This window comes from Phoenix dactylifera, unplaced genomic scaffold (genome assembly GCF_009389715.1).
Source record: "Phoenix dactylifera cultivar Barhee BC4 unplaced genomic scaffold, palm_55x_up_171113_PBpolish2nd_filt_p 001642F, whole genome shotgun sequence".
In the NCBI taxonomy this organism is placed as follows: domain Eukaryota; kingdom Viridiplantae; phylum Streptophyta; class Magnoliopsida; order Arecales; family Arecaceae; genus Phoenix; species Phoenix dactylifera.
The window spans coordinates 37,152-61,797 of NW_024068946.1; the positions used below are offsets into that span (position 1 = coordinate 37,152).

Sequence of the window (24,646 nt, forward strand, 5' to 3'; positions counted from 1 at the left end):
CAAATTTATTATTCAGAGAAGAGATATGGGAAAGGATATGGCCTTGAGAGGAATTATATACTTCTGCCACTTGCTAGGAAAAGTCTACATGATAAACAGTACAGAGTTAGATCCTAAAATGTTGAGATGAAACTTATTGGTCATTTACATTATAATTAAAAAAAAAGGATTATAAAAAAAGAAAGAAAGAAAAAACATGAAAGTCTAAAGAGGTTGATAAATATTTACTTGCTGCAGGAAAAGGTGGAAATTAAAAGAAAAAGTAAAGGAAGAAGAAGAAGAAGATGATGATGATTTTTCTACTTGTCAAATTTATCTGAAGTCAAGCTGGTTTTAGGATTGAAGGCTAACACAAGGATTTAGATTCATGAAATAGGCTTAACCAGTCCAATTGGAGTTGGAGCCTTGTCAACCTTGCACTTCCATCTAAGTTTCATGAGAGACTTTTCCCTTAACCTATGGTTGTAGGCATTGTTTAGTCAATGTGCATCACACTTTTATAACATGGTCAAAAACAATAGAAAGAGTGGTTAAAGGAGAAAAGCTTGTTGCGTGTGGACAGAGAAATACGGCCTATGTGAACTTATGGTAGCCGAAATTATGAGTTAGGTAGCAAATGTATTCAATCGTTAACCTCATTGGTCAATGGCTACGGAGAAAAATGGGCATATGGCCATGTTGGTACTAAGCTTACTTTATGGGATTCATTAGGTTAACTGAGACGATATTGTATTCCATTATTAATTTCATTGCAGGTTCCCCGCCATTTGCTGACAATCCCTCATTCCTTTCCCATAGTCCTGGAATTGTTGACTAGTATATAACATTTGCATACTGCTAATAAGCTGTTGTTCCATCAATTGCAGCACATTCCTTTGAAACTTTCTTCCCCCCCAAAAAAAATGAAGCAATGCCATAATTACCTCATATACAAGTTTATTATGTACACATTTATTCAATAAGAACAAATCTTTATAGGATTAAAATCTTTAAATGTCCAATTGCCTTGCCTCCTTCAATATCAAACTTTTAACTTTCAGTATGAAGATCTCCGCAGCCGTTTGTCGAATCATACATCAGTTATGTACTGAGCAGATCTTGGATACATATATACATTGAAAAAAAAATCAATTATTATCTTTTGACTAGTTTTTTTTGATAAGTTTCTGGATTGTTACACCCCGTTCGTGAATCCTACAAATCAAAGATCCATTGTCCGTGTAGTTGGAAGGAAGAAAAGGGGAAAGAATACAAAATGTTAATCTAAAGTTTGGACCAGCACAACTCTCACTATCTTGACATTTGCTCAATGATTGACTTTCTAATGTATAGAAGGTTCATTGGAGAAGCTGGTGTTGAAATAGCGTGCACGAGTGACACCCAAGTTGAATACTTCAGAAAGTGAAGCAACCTTGTCCAATTAGACTTCGTAAACTACTTGCTTATGTTGAGTTATTTCATCTCTATTAACATCCATTTCTCTTTGAGGTTTATTACCTAAAAAAAATTCTTTTGGATTCTTTTTTTCCGAGAAAAGGGAAGAGATTAGCTCCAACGCTTAATTAACGAGATGAACCGGAGACGAAATCTTACGCATAAACATGAGAACATAACAAACAGAGGTAAAATCCCTGCTTGATTACTTAACAATGATGGTAGCTCTATTAGACTATTTAAACCATACGAAATCAATAAATAATGGTGGCTTTACCTTGTTTTGCTTGCAAGTTGATGATTTATGAGCTAAGATGAGTATTGTATTGTTCTGCTTTTATTTTTCTTTTTCTTTTGAGTTCTCATTGCCATATGCCAGCTGTTTTAGATTCAGATTTCTGTTCTTCTCAGCAAGTTGGTATGTGCAATAAATACCTAGCAGTTTGTCGCAGAGCAGAAGTGATAAAAATGGTGGCCACAAGAAAATATTTTAAAGGCAATGCGTTATCCAGCAGAGATGGGTCTACCATGGTACTATTTATTTGTTTGCCTCGACTTCAGCCAACAATGGCTTATGGAAAACTAAAATCTATTATTTTCTCTTCTGAAAATAGATAAGTTTCATATAAGGCTATGATAGAAAAGTCTGAAGAAACTTTGTTTTGGTTCCGGACATTGTTCACAATAATAGAGTAACAGTTCTGTGAAACTGAACTCTCACCAAAAAAAAATAAAAAGAAAGGAAAACATCTGCAAAAGAGAGACTGGAAATTAAATGCACAGATAAGGAGGAAGATTTTCTTTCTGTATTTTTTGTAAATTATTTGACAAGCAAGCCAAAAAACTAATAGTTAATAGCAGTCTTTTTTCGCTTTCTTTCTCTCTCTCTCTCCCCCACTCTCTCTCCCTTGAGTGATTGGGAAGCCCTCTCCTATAGTAAAATAATTAACAATAGTTAGCCACATATGTTTAATGCCAAACACACAAGTGTTAAAACTAATTATCTTTTGATTAGCTGCCTAGTTAGCCTACTACATGTAATTAACGACGATTTGAATGTAAATCACTGGTTCTGTTTGTCGTCTTGTACATTATAACGGGTCAATTAAAAAAATGATTTGAAAATAAACATAGGTTAACTATGACTTGTTAATTAGGAGGATAATTAGTTTCTTAATTTTATTTTTTGTCCAAAGGTTTCTGATTAACCACATCTTGGAAAATATAGAGATGTGGACAAATTGTGATTCCATCATAAGTTGTTACTCTGCACTTCTGGCATTCATGTTGCAATAAAAAACATCAGCTGCTGCTCGATTGGTCTCCCTATTAATCATCCTGTTTCCTTCTGTAGCAAAATGGACTCACCTGTTCACCATTACTTAAATATTTTGATGGTCACTTAAAACAGAGCAAGGAAATTATTGGCATTCCCCCCCTATTGCTGAGGTCAGCATGAAGTCATAGCAATTAATAAAAGAATATTATTAACATTGTGATTATAAGAGGGTAGCTTCCCAAGCTTTTACAAGAGAGGGGAGAGAGCATCCATTTAAACAGGGAAAGGTGGTTGAGGCGATGTTCACACCAACAGAAGCAACAAGCAACTCTGAGGTCCCCAAGGACTCTATAATAGGGGAAGGCTGACTTCTGCTGCTCTAGAGAAAAAGAAAGCAGCCTAACCTTCTTCCATAGGTTGGCTTTTCTCTTCTTGACTCTGAATAGTCTTTAGCATTTTAGCCTCTAATTCTCGAAGTTTGATCAGGTACTGTTCATGCATGATATCCAAGACATCTATGTTGGATGGTTCCGTTTCGTCTTTGATATCAAGTGGCTTAGAGAAAACCTTGGTTTCTCAATTTTTTTTTAGAGTTCTTGAATGGAGTTGGCATCCTTCTTTTCTTTCTAATTTTCGATATCGTGGTACAATTTCAGCCCTTGCCTTCTTTTTTTTAACTGAATGGTTTGCAGCTGTTCTGAGACATGGATATGGGCTTGTTTCTTCTTTGGATCCTCATTAACTAGCTAAATTCTTTGCTTGGACCGAAAGGAGTTAGAATTGATTTCTATAGCACTAATTTTTATTCTTGATGCAGGATATCTTTGTTTTTGATACAAAGGGAGCAGCAGTCTAATGGAGGCATCAGTTGCAAGATGGTTCCCTGATATGGTAGCTTCAGCTTAAATTTTTATAGTTTTCGAGTTTAGATGATTCAGTACAATTAATAAAGGGCTGAAAGCTTTGCGGTATAATTCGTGCAGGGAATGGAGGATCCTAGTTTCTTCCATCAGTGGGATACCAACTCCTTGGATCAGGTCACTGCGCAGCAGCTTGCAGTGGCTCTTGGGCAGGACTTCCAGCAGTCGCTCTCTTCAGAGAGCTACACCTCCTACCCTCCCTTCCAGCCGCCAGGCAGCACCACATCAAACACCTTTAGCTGCTCATCCATGGATACCAGGTGTGCCGAAAGGCCCAAGAAAGTCCTCAAGGCCAGCAGCTGGAATTCTTGCACCACCGAGCAGAACCCGGCTCCGGCGATCACCGATGCCTCGTCTCCGAGCATCCTTTCCTTCGGCAACCTGGACTCGCCAAGGAATCAATCTGACTTATACGAGAGATTAGTTGGGGCTGTGAGGCCAAAGGAAGAGATGGAGATCTTGATTCCTCATGGCTCAAAGAGAAGCTATGAAAACATGGTTGGACAAGGACCTAAGAGGATGAACATGGGGGCTAGGCCTTCTTCTCATAACCAAGACCACATCATTGCGGAGAGGAAGCGAAGGGAGAAGCTGAGCCAGAGATTTATAGCACTGTCAGCAATCATTCCTGGTCTCAAGAAGGTATGCTTCTGATCATAATCCTTCTGCCTTGATAATTCTTCATCTGTTACCTTTCAGCATGCACTATGTAAATATTTACATTACTATAGATTTAAATTCTTGTGAAGTTGGAAGTAGCGAAAAGCATCATCACAATAAGTGATACTGATTGCAACTCCAAATAGAATATGCAATCAAAACAAGAAGGAAGGCAATCGCATAGTGGAAGGGATCCTTTTAAATTACCTTGGATTAATCCCTTCTTTCTGTTGAATTTCATGGTCAGAATTTATGATATGAGTTTTGAGAGCTCGCATGAAATGATGGAAAATGGAATAAGTAGTTCATGATCAGAGAATTTACTACATGTACCAAAAACTTAAAAAAAAAAAAAAACGAGAAGACCTACCACTTTGTTCACTGAGGAAAACGCTAAAATTCCTCTTGATAGATGATCTCTACTTTAAATTCTACGTAGGACTACATTTTGAAGGAAAATTATATGCCCACTTCATTAGAACTATGATACATACTCCTTGTTTTCACTCTCGGTAATAAATCCATCATGTATATGAATACTGAATATAAGTTTAAAGTAAATCTCACACTGCTAAGTACTAATTGTTATATATATATATATATATGTATATAATATTTTTTGAGAGAAATCATATCTCCAACTTGTTAAACCCTTCGGGCAGATGGACAAGGCTTCCGTTCTTGGAGATGCAATCAAGTATCTGAAACAACTTCAAGAGAAGGTGAAAAGTCTTGAAGAGCAGAATACGAAAAGGACAGTTGAGTCAGCAGTTCTAGTGAAAAAGTCTCAGCTTTCTTCTGACGACGTTGGCTCCTGTGATGAGAATTTTGATGGGCATCCCTCTGGTGAATCCCTCCCAGAGATTGAGGCCAAGATGTCCGAGAAGAGTGTCCTCATTAAGATCCACTGTGAGAAAAGCAAAGGGATATTGGTGGAGGCACTCTCCGAGATTGAGAAACTCCATCTCACCGTCATCAACGCAAGCGTCATCCCCTTTGCCAGTTCCTCCCTTGATATTACTGTTGTGGCTCAGGCAAGATTTAAACTTCTTCTTAAAAAATTAAATAATTTGGAGACCTTTAGCATATTGTAATAATATATATATAATTTTATATTATTTCGACTGCCTATTTTTTTTTGACTATTTGATACATTATCTAGAGACCTTCAAATTATATGATTTTGTATGTATAAGCAGTTTAGAGGCAGTAGATTATATCCAACATCTCGAATCTTCATTGTAGGACTCTCATCATTCAATCTAGATCTGACCGAATCAAAGTAGAGATCGACTCAAATATAGCTAAGTCTAGCTCTCTCTCTCTTGATGTAATATATATATATATATATATATAGCTAATGTAGCTTAGCAGCTAAAGTTAAAAATCCACATAAACCACACTCTTAGGTTCTTTTCGGTCATACTTAAACACTAGGTAAACTTTAAACTCGTTCTTTTATACAGGTTGAGGAGGAGTTCTCCATGACATTGAAGGATCTAGTGAAGAAGCTAAATTCAGCTTTCAGGCAGTTCGTGTGAGGAAGCCAAGACAGTCTTGTACAAAAAATGGCGGTGGTGATGATGGTGGTCCTTTTTTTATTAGTCTCAAGAAAAATATAGGTCTAGTGGTTAGCTAGCTATTGTCGGTTCCTAAAATTTTTAGACTTTTTTCTGCTTCTGAAAATAAGGCCTTCGACCCCCTCATACTTTAAAGATCACCATTTTCACTTGTTTTTGCTGCATGGGTTTTTTCTTCTCTCTTTTTAATCTCTTCTCTCCACCTTTTTTGGCATGGTTGAAGCACTCGGCCATGTTCTTCTAGGAGAGAAAAGACTAACAACATGAGGCTTTTTCTGGGCTCCGTTGGGGAGATTGACTTTTCGGAACCTCTCCCCCCTTTTCTTATGGCCTTTTTTTCTGAGGGGTTTGAGTTTTCAAACCTACCTCTTGCCTTCCTTTCCATCTATCTCTATTCCCAAAAGCTGGTCTGTAGAAAAAAAAAATGTGCTCTTTTTTTCTTGTGTGGGGGTCAAATTGGCCTTATCTCTGAAGCCTGGGGTCTTTTTTTTTCTTTTTTTTTTTGAGGGTCTTATGAATAATTCCTACTTGTGTCCCTTTTCTCCTTCTGTTGTTTTCTTGTGAAAAGGTGTTCAGAAACACCCACTATGTTGCTGTTCTATTGGACAAAATGTATGAATAAAAATACCTACTTGTTTCGGTGCATGATATGGCAAGAGTCTTCTCTTGGTGGCGAAGTTATACGCTATGGGCTGTGAAGCACATGTATTTTGTTTTCTTTATTTTTAACAATGCGTGCACTCTATTTATTATGCTTGGTTTCTTGGGTCCTTTTCTCGTAGTTCAAGCAAGTCAGATGAATTTTTTTGAAGGCAAACAGATAAGAAATTTATGGTTGGGATGAGTGATGAGGTAGCAAGATCTTATTGAATACCCAATGATGATATCTTGATTAATTGTAGTAGTATTTTAGTCAGGCAATCTCTTTCAGTCACAGATTAATTAGGATCTTTCCTGGAAGACTTATAACAAAACACTCACATCCATCCTGAATCCACGAAAGCAATGATACCAAAGTCTACTAGACCATAGAGCTTGTCAATTTTTCCACCACCTCTTCTTGATAAGGCTGTACTTGTTTACCATTGACATGAAATACCACTAGTTTCTAACTTTGCTACACCATTTTTATCATCAAAAAATCCGAAGGCAACTTACATACATCTCAAGAAGGTTATCATTCTAGCTTATTGCAGGAACTCCAAGAAAAATCCATTGGAGGAAGAGAAAAACATGATCTCGAGTTCATCGAATGAGCCTACAAGAACATGGCTGATGCCGGACTAATTTTAAAATGAGAGCAGGAGAAGAGGAGAAGAGAAGGAGGAAGAGAAGGAGAAGAGGGAGGAGGGAGGAGAAGAGAAGAAGAGGAAACGTGGGGAAAGAAGTCTTTTAATTCTGCATTAAACCCTAATCAGCTTACAAGTTCCCTTTAAATAGGGCCTCATAAGAACAATTAAAATAAACCCCTTACATAAAATAATTCTCCACAAATAAGCCCTAAAATGAAAATAAGCCCAGAATAAAATAAACCACAAATAAATCCCTAAACACAAATAAACCCAGAAATAACAATAAGCAAATATGCAAATAAAATGGGGACCTAGCTGATGTCCCCATCAACTCCTCCCGGGTGAGAAAAACTCGACCCCGTCGAGTGTAAATCGGGGCGGCCGTCGTACTGCTCCAGAAGATCCGGGTCAAGGCGCTGCAACTCAGCTCGCGAAATCCACGACACATCTGATTCGGGTCGACCTTTCCACCGAACAAGGTAACGTTGGTAGCTTCCTCTCCTGGTAGAGATAACCTGCTCATCTAATATATGTTCTATGTGTTCTCTGCGTGCATGAAACTGGGAAGGTGGAGGCTCACTAGCAGGTGCTAGAGCAGGGTGATCAACAACAGTGGATGTATCAACAAAAGGGTCAGAAGGAATGAATGTTGATTTCTTGTATGGGACTAAATCTTCAATATTAAATGTCGCACTAATCCCATAGTCTTCAGGAAGATCTACAACATACGCATTCGAACTGATTTTCTTTAGGACTTTGAATGGTCCCGCACTACGAGATTGCAACTTTTTGAACGTCCCCGAAGGAAGTCGTTCAGGTCTAATTCTTACCATGACTGAATCACCTACATTTAATTCTTTATAACGGCGGTGCAAATCAGCAAAGGATTTATATTTTAAGTTATTAGAGTGAATAAGTTTGCTGATCTCCTGATGCAATGAATGCAGGTGTGAAGCAAATGATTGTGCAGACTCAGAGACTCTATGTTGATGTGACATGGGAATCAAGTCTATGGGCTGCCTAGGTTTATATTCATTCACCACTTCGAAAGGACTCACGCCTAAGGACCTATTGACCGAACTATTATATGCAAACTCGACGGTCGGTAACACTAAATCCCAGGTCCTAGTATAGACCGACGAAAATTTTAATTTAGTGCCAATCATGTGTCCAAGAATTTTCCTAAAGGAACTCACGAATCTAATATCTCTATCAGATATAATAGGTGTTGGAAGGTCAGGAGGTCTAACGACTTCATTGAAATAAAGTGTGGCAATTCTAGAATTGTTAGAAGTCCTAGGACATAGGAGAAAAGGAGCCATATCCGAAAAATGGTCCACAACCATAAATATGGAATCGTGCTTGATATAGGTACGAGGAAGTCCCAACACGAAGTCCATATTGACATCTTGCCATGAGATCGTGGCACTAGACATAGAATCGAAGAGGTCGTTCAACCTAGGGATGGAAAAACGATACTGAACCATAATTTTATTGGGGGTGCGGAATGTGGGTGTAGCACTGGGGCTCAAACTCTCACAAATATATCCTCGAGTGAGGAGTTTGTCAACTTTACATTTCAGTTCGGTGTGGTCGTTTGGGTTGAGCCTATAATGGGGAAGAGTTGGTACGGATGCTCCAGGAATGAGGTCAATGACGTGCTGGAGGTCACACATCGGAGGAAGTGTATCTGGAAGATCCTGAGAGAAAACAGAGTGAAACTCCTCCAACAGGGAAACTACTGCGGGTGGGTGCTCAGGATTCGACTCCACATTGATAACTCTAGCCACAAGGTTAAACACAGGTGATTGGCTGTCGATATCTTTCATTACCTCGTTCGAAGTAATGATGTGAAGTGATTTATCTATCCGTAGGGTAGCACTCTTTTTTGTAGAGGCGGGCTCTCGGGGAGGCAAGGAGTTCAGTACAATTTTCCGACCCTGGAACATAAAGCTACACGAATTCGAACGTCCATGAAGTGTGACGTCCCTATCATATAACCAAGGTCTCCCTAAAATGACTTGACCTACGTCCATCGGAAGGCAGTCGCACCAGATCTCGTCTTTATAAGATAGGAATTGAATCGGTACAAGGCATCTTTCCGACACCGAGATGGATGTCTTATCTACCCAGGCTACCTTATATGGGTTGGGATGAGGGGTAGATTTCAGGCCGAGGCGGGAAACAACTCCAGATGCAATGGCGTTGATGCAACTCCCGCTATCAAATAGGATTTTGCATGTTTTATCATTGATCTTAAGAAACGTGTAAAATATGGAGGTTCTACGCCAATCTTGTTCGGTCTTGGTTTGAGCTAGAGTATACCGAACCACATGAAGCCTAGGATTTTGGTCATTCCGATCAGTGGGCTCATTTTGGGGTGCAGACTGGATAAACTCTAACCCGGTCTGTTCGTCTCCAAAGTCTTCTACAAAATCCTCGATGTTTGGTTCATAGACTTCTTCGACACATTCAGTCTCCTGGTTTCCTACTTCAAGTTCAGTCATTAGATAGGTCTTGGCATTACATTGGGACGCGATATGGCCAAACTTTTGGCACCTGAAACATTGGGTTTGGCTTCTAGAACGAGGATTGGGACCTAGTATGCCCTTTTCTTTATCATTTGAAGAGTTCTGGACAGGTATCGGAGATGTCCGAATCGGTGCTTGGCTAGGGCCGGGCTGGTTAGAAGGATTGGGAAGCTGCCTGGGTTGTGGGAGGTAGTTTTGATTAGGTCGGGCCCCTGGGGCCATGGGTCGAGGGTCGGTATGCCTCACTACAGGGGCTTGTAAGAAACTATCTACATCTTGAGCCAACTGGTATGCTTGGCCAAGGGTGGTAATCTCTCGGAGGATTAATTCTTTCTGAATCTCCTGGCGGAGTCCTGCCCGAAACCTAGAAAGAGTAACAGTCTCCTCTTCGATTACACCGCACCTCATGTGAAACTCTTCAAATCGTGCAATGTAATCGGCGACGGTTAAAGTCCCTTGAGTTAGTTTCTGCCACCTATCCATAAGGCGTTGTCGGTAAGAGAATGGCAGATACTTTTCATTCAGTTTTTCTTTCATATCCTCCCAGGTAGTGATACGAGGAAGCCTTTGGGTCTCACGCATATGTTCAACGTTATGCCAGTACCAGTGAGCTTGCCCAATAAGCTTCATTTTAGCAAATCGTACTTTTCTATCTTCAGTCATATCGTACCACTCAAAATAATTATCCATGGCTGCTCTCCAATCAAGGTACACGCTCGGCTCTAATTGACCAGCAAATGTGGGGGCTTCTACTCGCACAGTACGAAGTAGTCGCTCATCAAGATCGCGCTGGTGATCAGGATGATGTTGGTTCCTAAGGGGATGGGGAAAAGCTGCCGGCGGTGTGGTCAAACCAAACTCGGGGTAAGCTGCGATTGGGGATGATGGTTCCGGAGGCCTAAGGTGTTGTATTTGAGCACGGATCTCACGTTTGAATTCGTCGTGATCAGCTCGTATTGCAGCTAATTGTTCCAGAATATCTTGTATGACTCTGGGATCCATGGTGGATGAAGGGGTCTGGGAGTCAGTGAGGAGGTACTCTCTACCACTACGGGTGGGCATACAGGAACTACTCTAGTTGGTAATATGATATGCAATACTACTAATGAACCCTAATTGTCCAAAGGTAATGCAGGACAACCTACTGATGCAACCCACTAATGCAACCTACTATGAATTCGGAAATCAGCAAATTTTTACAAAAATAACTTAAAATTAAATATTACTAATTTGCACTTTGGTTATTTCAGAATTAAGGCAAGAAATTAGTCACTATAAGAAATTAGGTTGCAAACACGTATTACAGTCATTCAAAGTCCGAAAGTAATCTGATCTATGGATGTTGAGAACTATCCTGTCGCTAAGGTGTGCTAATTTAATATTTAGATTTTAAATGGTGGATAGAATGGGTGTGGTAGTAGATGTTCTGGGTTGTGCAGTTTGACAATAAAATAAGTTTCAAGATAGGGTTGTCATGCAAGAGAACTAGAACATATTTAGATAAACAAGCCCAAAGGAGGAAGAACCTATTACCTGTGGTGGATACAGCCAATCAGAATCATGTACTCGTGGGCTGGGGCGACGGTCGGGGCGCGGTGAGTCGGCTCGTCGGATGGCGTGAATCTGGTCGAGTTACAGCAACTGGGGAACCTGCTGAACCTGTCAACTTTGGGGTATACTGTATGGTGTGGCTAGCGGGCCTGTAAATGAGGGATGCTTGTGAGTTGACCCTTGAATCAGTGGCGGGCCCTGCAGTCAGTTGGGCCGCAGGTGCAACAGTGGATCGGGCGCAGGAATGGGGCGCGATGGAGCTCGAGTGAAAGATAACACACCACCCGAGTGGAGGAGATGGGCAGCGGCAAACGGCAAGCGGAGATGGGCGTAGCGGCGGGGCAGTCGGACCGTGAGAAGGAGAGGACGGCGGAAGGAGGGCGGCGGGCAGCCTGTGGAGTCGGCCGGTGGTGAGGAAAATGGGGGCGGAAGGAGGCCGTCGGCGTCAGCTCGGGCCCCGGCGAGATGGTGGCGTCGGCTCGGGCCCCGGCGGGATGGTGGTGTCAGTTCGGGCACCGGCGGCTCGGGCGGTGGACGACGGAGGAGAAGAGGATGGAACGGATCTCGGCGGCGGCAGGAGGTGGCACGGGCGGAGGCGGCAAAGGCGGAGCGACTGGTGGTGGCGCTGCAGGCTGAGCTCGGCGACGGCGGCGAAGAGGTGGCACGACGGCGGCGAGGGGAAAGGCGGAGCGGCTGGTGGTGGCGCTGCAGGTGGAGCTCGGCGACGGCGGCGAAGAAGACGGTGAAACCCTAGGGTTTCCCTTTCGGCAGAACAGAGGTTAGTTTTTTTTTTTTTTTTTTTTTTTTTTTTTTTTTTTTTTTGGTTAACCCTTTCGGGTTCGGATTATCGGATTCGGATTTTTAGAACGCAACCCGCTCCGATACCCGTTAACGACCGCACGTGCAATTCACGTGCACGTTTTTTTTTTTTTTTTTTTTTTCTCTCTCCGGAACGGGTCCGGGCTAGTGGGGCGGGCTAGTGGGGCGGGCTAACGGGTCTGATACTTACCCGTTAGTCTGTTCCCAACCTCCCGACCGTTTCGGGAGGGTTTCCCGACTCTCGCTGCGGCGGCCGCGGAAAGGAGGGATGGGCGGCGGCTGCGGATCGGCCGTAGGGGACGGCGACGGAGCTCGAAGCCGCGGCTCTGTGGTCGGCGGCGACAGGTGGCGGCCGATCACGGCGGCGGGCAGCTTCTTCCCGGATCGGGTGGAGGGCGTCCGAGGCTGTCACAGGGCGGTGGTGGGCGGCGGCGACGACCGAGGGATCAAGTCAGATGGACGCGAGGGGAATCCGGCGCAGGGACTGTGGCTGTGGCTCTTTCTTCCCTCTCGGTTGCAGACTTCTCTGTTTTTTTTTTTTTTTTTTTTTTTTTTTGCTCTGGTGAAACACAGACCGAGAGAGAGGAAGGGTCGGATGCAGGTGGTTGTCGATCTGGGCCTTCACAGACTCGGCAGTGATCCTCTGTTTTTTTTTTTTTTTTTTTTTTTGGTGAGCGGACTGACAGAGGAAGGGGGGGGGCTGGTGAAAACCGAGAGAGAAAGGAAGAGAGGAAGATAGAGAGAGAAGGAGGGGAAACACTGGACCGTGGCTTTGGCAGCAGGGGCAAAACCAGCCTTGCTCTGATACCAAGTTGATGCCGGACTAATTTTAAAATGAGAGCAGGAGAAGAGGAGAAGAGAAGGAGGAAGAGAAGGAGAAGAGGGAGGAGGGAGGAGAAGAGAAGAAGAGGAAACGTGGGGAAAGAAGTCTTTTAATTCTGCATTAAACCCTAATCAGCTTACAAGTTCCCTTTAAATAGGGCCTCATAAGAACAATTAAAATAAACCCCTTACATAAAATAATTCTCCACAAATAAGCCCTAAAATGAAAATAAGCCCAGAATAAAATAAACCACAAATAAATCCCTAAACACAAATAAACCCAGAAATAACAATAAGCAAATATGCAAATAAAATGGGGACCTAGCTGATGTCCCCATCAATGGCTAATTTGATCGCAACAAAATTTCGTTCCAGAGTGAGTATGAGTGTGTAATTAAATAATTTTCATCTTTAGAAGGTCATATTTAAGCGAAATCCACTTGAGCAACTATCGTTAGACATCAGTTTAGTATTATTAACTTAGCTAAGTCTCTCTTACTATTTGGCATGTTGACATTTAATGGTAAACAAGTAGGATGATGCTCAGCTAATTTCATGCTATCTATTAAAACATGTCTTTTTTCGTTGATTATTTCTATCCATTCAATGCTTAAAAAATAATTAAATCCGATTAAAATTATTTAATCCAGAAAGGTGAAATAATATTAACCTGCATGTGAGTCTCTTCCCTCTTATTTTCTTCTCTGTCTTATTTTTTGGTATTTTTCCACAATTTATTAAATTAATCCTCAATCTTCAACCAAAGGGATATTGCTCATCCTAGAATAAGTGGATGAGTGAATGATGCCCAAAGATTAGCAATCTCTTAGCCATCTTGCATCCAAACCCTAGTCACACTGCACAGATTAACTCTGATAATTATAGAATATAACCACAATGGTTGGTTAATAGTACACTCAATCTGTCAACTCAGAAAAGAAATTAAAAATACAGCATGCTTAATAATAATGACAATTGCAAGCCTGATTGTCATAAATATTAGTAAAATTTAATTTTGAAATTTTTTTATTAGAAGTCAATAGCTCTACGAGTAGGGCACAATAAGCAAGAGAAGATCTGACAAAAAAATACTCTTGCCAAGGGAATAGAAATTTGATGACCACCTTGATTAGACTTTTTATAATCAAAAATCTCACTTTCTTTTGATACATATGTACCATCATGTCGTAGTTTAAAAAAACTTGGAGTAATCTCTTAACTACCTAAATTAGAAATATAAGGTTTTCTTTGGGTACATAGGAAGGTATGATTAAAGAAACTAAGTTAAGATAATGAAACCAGCTAAGCAAATTAAAATATATGCACCGATGAAATCGTCAATAGATTCTCTGCCTTCATCTTACAGCTAACCTTCCTTATTTATTTAGTACATTATAGATGTGCTTTCAAAGTTTTATGATACATGTAAGAACTTTGGTTGTTGTGAGGACCATAGCTCAAGATAACAAAGTGCTAGGTCTATTGAAAATGCTCTGTTAATGTGAAAGAGAGCTAGCTGTTTGTCTTGAGAAAAGAAAAAGGAGATAGAAAATTCGAAGAGCAATGCTAAGGTAGGTCAACAAAATCAGTCAAAAAAGTTAATGGCACACTTCGCAATGCTAATTCAAAGGAAGCATGCTGAGTGACTTTTTTGAGTTGCTTAATGTAAAGACCTGAAATTTGTGTTGGGCCCGTCCTTGGGCCCAACGAACTGAAGTCGGCAATGGGTGCCGACTTCAGTTTGTTCATCCTGGTCATCCCCACGATCACCACGCGGGCCGAACGGCCAGCGAAACCTCCCCGCACCCCTCTCCCCTTCCTCTCTCTCTTCGTTAAAGAGAGTTTAGGAACTCTCAGAGGAGCCCCCATCCCTCTAAAATTTGAATCTTTTCTCCTCTCTTTTTTTCCTCTTTTTGAGAGGATCGCCGTAGCCACCGTCGCCGCCGGAGCCGCCGGGAATCCACTCGTCGACGACCGGAGGTGAGAAAGACAACCTATTTACTAACTTTTTATGGATTTAAGGGAAGAGGAATGAGGGTACGTTAATCGGTTTCACTTCCCCCGTTTCGGAGGAGTTTTTGTGAGATTCGGCCGGCCGACGGTGGCCGGCCGGGTCAATCCGAGCTGAAACGAGTTCGGCCGGAGGTGGACGAACAGGGGGGCCGGACTTTCCAGCCCCGGCCTCTCTCTTCCCTCCCTTTCTTCCTCTCCTTCTTCTTTTCTTCTTCTCTTCCGCACTGCTCGTGACAGCGGCGTGGCCGACGGCGGCTGGCCGAGTGCCGCCGCCAAGGGCCACGATCGGCCGCCGAAGGCCGACCAGAACCACCAGCCACCCTCCCTTCTTCCTTTCTTCCCCTTCTTCTTCTCCTTCTTCTTCTTCTGCTTCTTTTTCTTCTTCTTCTTTTTCTTTCTTCTTCGTGGGCTTTTTCTTGTTTTGATTTCCGTTCCTCATTTGTGGATCAGACCATGAACTGGTTCAGGCTATGAACCGGTTCCACCTATTCCTTGAATTGGGTTTGATCTGAATTTGAGTGAATGGGTTTTGTTATAGTCTGATTGAACCAGTAATCAGTAGGATGGATTGAGTTGAGTTGCAATCTGAATAATCAGCTTCAGATTGAAATTAGATTTTGGGTTTGAATCTGAGTCAGAAATTTAGGTTGGTCTGATTTGAGTGTAATCCGGTTTGTTAAGATTTGATCTAATCTGGTCTGATCAGATCTGGTTTGGGTTGGGCTGGGGATCTGTTTTTGGGCTGAGTTGGACCTAATTGGATCTGTAGGCTGGTTTGGTTTGGGCCTGAGATCTGATCTGGACCTGTAATCTGGTTTGGTTCAATTAGGCCTAGTCTGTTTTGGGCCACAATTGGTTTTAGGTTTAAAGGATTCTGATTTTGGGGTTTTGGTTTACTTGTTCTTAGGGTCTATATTTAATCTTGGGGGCCCATTCTTGGATCTATGAACTTAGGAGTTTAAGGGATTGGAAATAGTTTAAATTATGTTTCTTAATTAATTAAATAATTAATGTTTATATTTAATCAGGGGTTCGTGATATCTGTGCTAGAGATTTTTTAAGCTAGCCCAGGTAGGTGACCTATTGCTTTAAAGTAGAATTTTAACATGTATCTTGCATATGTTGATGTTATGATTTATTATTGGCATTATGTGTTAGAATTAGAATTAAATATTTAATTTCATAAATTGTTATGTGCTTTACTATTGGGAGCATGATCATGACTTTGATTTGGAAATTTACCATGTGGAAAGTTGATTTATTGATTTTTAAAACCGCGTGACTATAGTCTAGGCCCCGCTAATGGGCTGATATGTTGGCCCTGTCGACTTGTACTGAGGAACTAGTTCCGACACCGCGACCACCGGTGATAGAAAGTGACGGCACAGGGGTGCGTTTTGCTCTTCGGAGCGGCTCGGTGGAGCGTGAGATTGGCACCAGGGGGCGCGGCACAGTGGTGCGTTGGCTCAGTGGAGCGGCTCTGTGGAGAGTTGTATTGGCACTTCGATGTAACCATGCCACTGGGTGATGTGGCCGTAGTCATACAGTTGAGTTATTTTGAGTCTCGGATCGGGTTTATGGGTTATCGTGTGGATTTTTGGATTCATGAGTTTTAGCTGCTTTTCATATGCATCATGACATGTTATATGATGACTTTATTGCATGATGTTGCCTGCTGAGCTGTTAGCTCACTCCTACTATTTACATTTTTGCAGGTGATGACATATGATTATAGGATTACGGGATGGAGTGATCATGATGTATTTAGCTAGTAGATATTGACTTTTCTGTTGACATATGTGTATGTAGACATTTGATATAAAAGCTGGAATTTATCTTCATTTAGTTATTGATGGTTGATCTGATTTATATGCCTTGCATGTCTACGGGGTCCGTCCTGCAAGTGCGCGGCGTCTGCTCGCGTCCCGGGCCCCGGGTTCAGGGCGTGACACTTAAGCAATGATATTAGTAAAATGAATGAGATTCTAACAAAGGTGAGCACCGAAATATTTAAAACAAAGTTTTCCAGTATTTATATCTAATGCAATGTACTAAGAAGATGCGACCGATAATCTGCAAGCATGTCAATATGAAGATTTATACAATTCCTCATGAAGAGAAAAGGAGGCGGCGGTGGTGCAATGAACTAAATGGACCATAGTTATAGTCGACCAGGTCATTTTTCTAAGTCCATGGTGTTGCCAATTGAGGTTATCAAAGTCACTTGGGTAGTATAGAGAAAATGAAGGAGAATTGCATCAAGGGAAAAAAAAAATCCCATATTGAGTAAAGGGGGAAAGCTAACCTTCCTATTTCACTGCCTGCTAAGTTATCCATGGTAATATAGCACTTGTGTGGGAAAATGAAATAATCCCCAACTACGGTGTAGGATCCGGTAATTGAGTAGGTAGTGGAGCAGTGAGGGATGGCAACTTTCATTGCAAGTAAAGATAAAGATAAAGAAAAATATATAAAGAAAATGAAGCTTCTCTATGTTTGAGAAAGAAGTTTTTAAGAGGATATTATAATTAATTTTGATCAAAACACCATTGTAACTAAATACAATTTGTTTCCTTTTTTCAGAATAGTTCACACACAAAGTTTATCATTTATATATCTATCAATTAGTAATTGGTCTAGTGGGGGTTGCAGAAACTGGATCACTTTCTTCTCATTTCAACTATTGATACGGAAAAAAACAGACAATAACTCATTTGTTCTTTGCATATATGGCCATTATAGATGTGATATATACCAGATGCCATGCTGATCGCCCATCATCTTTGACATATATTTGAAGTTCTTCAAGATACATTCTATCAAAGCTTCAAGATTTTCATCACACCTGATTTACTTGTATCATTGCCAATCACTGATTGATATAATAATAGAAAAGATCTTGGACCTTATATATCAGCTGATATAAACAAAAAAAAAATTACAAAAAAAATTAAGTATTTATTAATAGAATATTGACATATTGACCAATATTTCTAATCATCATTCAGCTTCTTGATGTATTTTCAATTAACAAAACTGGGGTAAGTACCTTATTTCCTAAACTATGCCATCAAAAAACAAATGCATTTTTATAAATAAAAATTTAAAATAAATATCGTTATATACTATAGAAGCTTCTTGGATATAAATCCACAACCCTGTCATAATAAATACTATGTGATGGTGTTAGTTGCCGCATCTTGAATTTTTTTGGCATCATCTTAGGCTGAGAGGTGGCTTGTGGACGCAGGAACCTCTTCCCCTTCTTTTGGGACGAGTATTTAATGGCAAGCCGGCCCACCAAAATTCTGGCCCATGCTTTGAATCGGCCACCGCACTGGCGGACGTGGCACGAATTAAGGAAATAGAAGAAGGATTCGAGCATGCATGTTGCTATTCATGAGTCATGACAGCAACCATGATTTGTCTCAACCGTCTCCTCCTGTCGAGACATAAATAGCTGACCGGCTCTCAAAGATATGGCCATCGACGCCAAAATTGACTAACGAGCGCGTGTTTGATTCTATAACGGTTATTTACCAAAAATATTTTAAAAATTTATACACATATTTTTTCTATTAGTTTTTTTGATAAAATTTTAAATTATTGCAAATAGTATTATCAGAATAAATCCGACTCAAAATTCATATAGATTAGGAGACACTGCAACATGAATTTATTTAGTTTAAATAGGACAAATATATGAGAATCCAAGGGTATTTATACACGTCTAAAGCCTCATTTAGCGTAACTTTTTGAAGTAGAGCCTTTATACAAAAACTATTTGTTGTTTGGTGACTACATTTCTAAAAGGTTATGGAAACAAATTGAGAAAGTTCTTTCGATATGACAAAATGACCATAAAGGATATTACATAGTATTATACAACAAAGCATAATAAAATATATTATTTATTAATACATAAATATATAATATAATATAGTATTATTATAATATAGTAATATAATATTGTATATTATAACATAATGATATAACATAATTTGATTTTATATAACATAATATATCAATGTACTATGATATAATGTAATATAATATTAAATTTATAGTATAATACAATAATTAAGGTATAAAATATTATAATTATTATCATTATATATTAATAAATATAAAAATATATTTTATGTAATTATAATATTTTATTATGGGTATTTTGGTTTTAAAATAATTATAAATCAAAATAGCTTCCCGACGCATGCTAAAAGTGTTTTTATGAAGAAACTCCATTTCAAAGTTTTTCCCAAGAAGCTGTTTGAGCTTTTCCGAATTTTTTACCAAACATCCTTATTCTATCCAAAAGTATTTTTAGAGGGTCAGAAAGTATTTTTTGGTCTACCAAAAGCTCTGCCAAATGAGGCCTAAGAAATCTAAATAATATCCTTTGACCAACTTTTTTTTTTTTTTTTTGGAAGAGCTCCTAGATTGTCAGTAGTAGGATAATTATATCAATGTTGTTTTCCTTTTCCTTCTCTTATTTGAACATGTTTTCATAATAATAGTATTTCTTCTGGACCTAGGATTGAACCAAGTTGGCAGGATCACTGGTATAAGATGGATCAATATCTAACAAAATTGCCAAACCTTGTACCCTCAGTAATTATAATAAAATATAGAATTTTTTGTATGGATACCCTTCTAAATATCGGATTTTATATGAATACCCTTTTAAAATTGGTATTTGCATGTATACTCTCGTAAAACTCTATTATTGTTCAAATGCCCTTAATATAATGGTTGTTCTAACGGTGTTAAGAAAAATTATTTTTATATTGATTAAAAATAAAATAAATTTTGAAATTATGCTATTATTTCTATCTTGTTTATGCTATGGGGATTGCGATCGCGATTCCGCGGACGTTTGCGACTGGTGATCGCCAGCCGCGAGCAAAATCGGGATCGCAAGCCGCGAGCGGGATCGTCTCTGTCCCTTCCAAGATCCCGCCCACTTCCAAACAAAACCATCATGAGAGCTCGCCTCTGTCCCTCCTTCCGCTCTGCTCGTCCATGCATATCTGCTTGCACCGGCAATCTACGCTGCAGAATCCCGTGTCACCCCTCCAACAAAAATAAAGAAAAATAAAACTTCTAGATATATATATAGGAGTTTGTACTCCCAAAATATCCACACGGAGCTGAGTAGGAAGATATGCTCACCTGTACAGGTAGATGTCCTTCCCTTCTTGGAGTCTTCTGCGGGTAGCAGAACTCTAGGAAAGGGCTTGTGGGGAAGGAATTGGGAGGAGGGGGGATTGGAGATGGAACGGAGGAGAGAGAAGAGTTTCGGAGGATGGAGGTCTTGCTGAGGATTAGGGTGTTCTCTGGGAAGTTCTTCTGGGCTTCCAAAAGGACGCTGAAACCCGCCATCAAACACTCTTCCCTTCTCTCCCTTCTTCTTCTTCTTCTTCTTCTTCTTCTTCGAAAGCGAGGTTGGGGGCATTTTAAAGGAAGAGGTCGTGTCTAGTGCATAAAGGCAACTCCAGTCCAAGCAAGGAAGAGGTTGGGAGCATCAGAGTCGAAGGGCATGGCATAAAGGAACGTCGGGAGCTTGTCGTTCCGATGCCTCAAGCAAGGCTCGTTGCCCAAGTGCGAGTCCCTCCAGTCCATGAGCACCATCTTGTCCGCGTCGAAACGCTGGCCCTCCACCTCTGCGAGTATCCCATGCGCAATCTGGTACCCAAGGTTCCTCACCGGCCCCTCAAACTCTATAAATGGACTCGTGAATCCGGTGGCGTCAACGACCATGCTAGCTTTCAGCTCGGAATCATTGGAGCACGTGACGACGGAGTTGAACTCCTTGTGCTCCACCTTCCATGCCTTGGCCTTGTACATGGAACTTGACCCCATTAGAGGCGCATCCTTGCAGCAGCTGCGTCTTTAGTCTTTTATGACCCCATAGCCTCGAACTCATCAACCCAAACGCCACAGTTGTTGGGGTCGATGCAGCAGATGCGAATGCCATGCGCGGAAGCTTGCTCGGCGAGGCATAGGCCGGCTGGGCCGCAGCCTAGGACGACCACGTTGTAGGATGATGAGTTTGATAACGAGACGCTCTTGCATGGATTCGTGGCTCAGATCCAAAAAGCTTTGCAATCTGCTGCTGCGAGCTTTGATGATGGTTTTGTTTGAAAGTGGGCAGGATCTTGGAAGGGACAGAGGCGATCCCGCTCGCATCTTGCAATCCCGATCTTGCTCGTCGCGAATGGCCGCGGGATCGTGAGTCGTGAACTTCCGTAGGATTGTGATCGCGATCTAAAAGATAAGAGCAATAGCGTAATTTCAAAATTTTATTTTTTTAATTAATATAAAATTAATTTTTTATAATTCGGTTAGAATAACCGTCAGGATATTTGAATAATAATAAAATTTTATAAAGGTATACATGCTCAAGCAAAATTTGATATTTGGACATGTATCCGTGCAACAAAATCCTAAAAATATGATAGGGGGACAAAAAAAAGATTTCCAGAGGGCCACCGGATGTTGCTCCACGTTTGCCGCCTACCTTCTTGCTGTTTCCCACCATGACCGAGGCTTTCATTCAGCGCGATCATGTCCGTTAAGCCAACGCGCAATCCTTGAATCAACGGCCGCAATTATACTAAAGCGGCAACTCGCTGTTCGAAACAGAACAGCAAAACCTCGTCCCTTCATTTCGTACCGTTGGCGAAAGCGCTTCCATCCAACGAATCCTGGCCAATAGGCTTTCACCTCGCATCGTTCTCTCGCTTCTCATTGGTCCATTTCACCCACGTCAGCAACCATTCCATTAAATAAATCGCCCTAATTCTCCCTGATTTTCTGTCCGGAAAAACAAAAGAAAACCGAAATTTTCGCTCTTCGATTCTTGTCCGAATTCCTTCGTTTTTGATCGATGGTGGCTCCGTCTAAATTCACGGCGATCCTCGTCGCCGTCCTCGCGATCGGAGCCGCGAACGCTCTCAAGCCCTCCGCCCCCAAGGCGATCTCGGTAAGACAAAAGAAAAACCCTAAAAATCCTTTTTCGATGAAAAATGGCTCTTTTTGAAGCCTCAATTCCTGTTTTTGATGAAAAAATTCCCTTGATTTTAGTCCCTTATCCTCGTTTTTGTCCGAAACATCCATCTTTGAAACCCTTAGAATAATCCCTTTTTTGATGGAAAAATACCATCCCTTGAGTCCCTATTTCCCGTTTTTATTCTAAAATTCCATCTTTTGAAACCAAAAACAAAAAAAATAAAATCCTTTATTCCATGGACAGACCTTTCTTTTTGGAACCTTAGTTCCCGTTTTTGATGGAAAAATCCACCCTTTTTCCCGTTTCTGAGGGAATATCCTGTCTTTTGAACTCTATTTGTTAGACCTGATGTGTTTGCTCTTGGACTGAAGGATTTGCGGGAGGCGATCATAGAGGGACTAGGGATCCACGGGGAGGGGCTGGAGATGTCGGGGTTCGACGTGAGGGACGCGCTGGTGGGGCATTCGGTGGCGTACGAGTTCGACATCGAGGTGGACAAGAAGGTGGTTCCGGTCAAGCTCCTCGAGGATGTTAGCAGGTGGGATTTCGTTGATCTGCCCATCTTTAGGGCTGAGGAGGAGAAGGGCTTGGCCGAGAGAGGGAGGAGGCCGGATGCGAGGGTTCTGCCGGAGCTATCGCCGTTTCAGCTGGCGGGGCCGATGGAGCTCTGGATCCAGGACGGGGATGACATGAGGCTCTCCTTGCCGGTGAGAGATCTCTTCCTTATTACTTAATTCTCCTAGTATGAAACGAATTGATTGTTAAAAATGCCTTTTTTATCTCTAAATTCCACGATGATTGAATGTTTGGGAATGTTAATAAAGAAATATGTTCATTTGGATTTCGTTTAGAATCTACGAGACCGTGTCCAATTGGAATTTTATGTACCCTTTTTTGAGATCCCAGATTTTCTTTTGTTTTCTTTTTCTCGTAAGAAAAGGCTATAATGCTAGATTTTCCAAAGCCTTGATCTAGAATTTCATTCTACTTTAGGTATGTTATTTCTTTGATAATTGAAGTTTTCTTAAATTTGAATCAACCTGATTGCCAATTTAATTCGGATATTATAATTCTTTGTTTCAAATTGTAATAACTACTCAGGAGAAACAAGAGCAGAAAAGTTTGGCAGTGAGCTCAAAATGATCTTTTGGGCAACTTGGAAATCCACAAGCTTTTTGTGGTCTCCTCAAAATCTCTCCGATGAAAATTTATAACTTATATTGATCGATGTTAGGACAGACGGATATTTCTCCTTTTGATTCGTGACCTTCACAGTCTTATCTGTTAATGGGCTTTAATAACTCAAATTCTGTTTTCTGTGGCATTATCATGGCACTTTTCTTTTTTTTTCTCTCTTTTTTTCCTCCATCTTGCACCTCTTAATTCCTGATGCTACATCATTTGCATTTCAATGGTAAAGAAATCAGATGTCTAACCATTGAAGTTGCTGTTCTTTTTTGTTTGCAGCATGATGTAGATGCTGGTAGGCTGAAGAAGGTCCTCCTATCAGATGGTGCTGTGGTGACAGTCAAGGGTGCAAGGTCTGTCAGCCTCAGGCACCCGCTTGATCTCCCCCTCCCCCTCAACCAGACCCACCCTAAGAATCGTTTTATAGCATCGGGCCTCCTAACCATTGCAGAGGCCCTCCTTAATGCTGCACGTTCAAATGAGAAACCTATCCTTTCCCTCCGCATTGTTGGTCCCACTTCGCTCACTTCTTCACCATCCATGTCCCCCAATGAGAAGCTCAAGCTCAAGCGCCTTGCCCCTGGCCTTGTTGAGCTCTCATCCCGCTCTGTCCCAGCTGTCTCTGAAGATGCACAGGCATCACAGAACCCCACGTTGTGGCCTCTTACTTCATTAAATGGATCTAGTTCTAATCTTAGGGGTTTTGAAGAGCTATTGGCATCGGTGTTGGGAAAGAAGGGACAGGAGGAGGGATCATTCAGGTTGGTGAGGGCAGAGGTGGCAGCACGAACTTATGTGAAGATGGGGTTCTCTGTGGAGAGGAGTCTTTTGGATGGGGAGGTGGATTGGTCGGGGTTCCCGGAATGGAAGACAAGGCCCAAAATGGCCATGGCCCACTTTGAGGTGCTGGCTCGGGTTGAAGACAATGGGAATGTGATCCCTGAGAGGATTGCAGCGGTTCAGCCATTCAATATGCAAGACAGTGTGCTTCGTAGTGTTCAAACTGGGAATGTATCCATGTCCCAAGTGTCAGCAGCTTACCCTCCACCGGATTACTTCACCCTGTAATCCTGTTCTTCTGACTACTCCAGTTTGGCTGAAGAACAGCAAGTGTAAAGATATAGAAAAGGCAACCAAAGTTCTTTTGACTTTTCATCTCTGGCTAGCACATTTTGTTAAATTATAGTTTTGTCTAATAATGTATGTACAATTCAGAGTGATAAATGCCATATTATATACATGATTTAAAAACATATCTGGTGATTCTAATATTTTGTCAATCTGAATTTTATTTCTCTTGCTGTTAGGCTGGAGTGGTATTTAAACTGGACCAATATGAATGTATCAACACCAAATTGTCTATGCAGATAGTAAATTGGAAAATGGCTCAGATTACACTATAATCATAAACCTTCCTCCTGCAGAATGGGATCGGTTGGCTAGATATTGCTTCATCACCGGCTCCTATTCATGATCAGGTCATTCACAGCCAGAACCAGTCATTGTTATCTTCTGCATCTCATCACATCTTTTGGCAGAGATTGC

At 41.1% G+C, this 24,646-nt stretch overlaps 3 protein-coding genes across 6 annotated transcripts; 2 read left to right on the forward strand and 1 right to left on the reverse strand.

The window, feature by feature from the left end:
• Positions 1–2,978: 2,978 nt before the first annotated feature.
• LOC120108921 (transcription factor bHLH18-like) lies at positions 2,979–6,518 on the forward strand. Of its 4 annotated transcripts, none has more exons than XM_039122635.1 (5): positions 2,979–3,129; positions 3,531–3,604; positions 3,697–4,275; positions 4,956–5,327; positions 5,760–6,518. In XM_039122635.1, the coding sequence occupies exons 2-5, from the start codon at positions 3,569–3,571 to the stop codon at positions 5,832–5,834; spliced, it is 1,062 nt and encodes a 353-aa protein (XP_038978563.1). In that variant the 5' UTR covers positions 2,979–3,129; positions 3,531–3,568; the 3' UTR covers positions 5,835–6,518. The 4 variants fall into 4 exon arrangements, with proteins under 4 accessions (XP_038978563.1, XP_038978560.1, XP_038978562.1 ...); XM_039122632.1 differs by having other exon boundaries at positions 2,988–3,129; positions 3,200–3,604; XM_039122634.1 differs by having other exon boundaries at positions 3,006–3,357.
• A 13,858-nt stretch (positions 6,519–20,376) lies between these two features.
• On the reverse strand, positions 20,377–20,763 carry LOC120108922 (capsanthin/capsorubin synthase, chromoplastic-like). The gene has a single exon (XM_039122639.1). The coding sequence runs from the start codon at positions 20,761–20,763 to the stop codon at positions 20,377–20,379; it is 387 nt and encodes a 128-aa protein (XP_038978567.1).
• A 966-nt stretch (positions 20,764–21,729) lies between these two features.
• LOC103707624 lies at positions 21,730–24,372 on the forward strand. Its single transcript, XM_008792182.3, has 3 exons — positions 21,730–21,886; positions 22,285–22,620; positions 23,381–24,372. The coding sequence occupies exons 1-3, from the start codon at positions 21,791–21,793 to the stop codon at positions 24,167–24,169; spliced, it is 1,221 nt and encodes a 406-aa protein (XP_008790404.2). The 5' UTR covers positions 21,730–21,790; the 3' UTR covers positions 24,170–24,372.
• Positions 24,373–24,646: the final 274 nt, after the last annotated feature.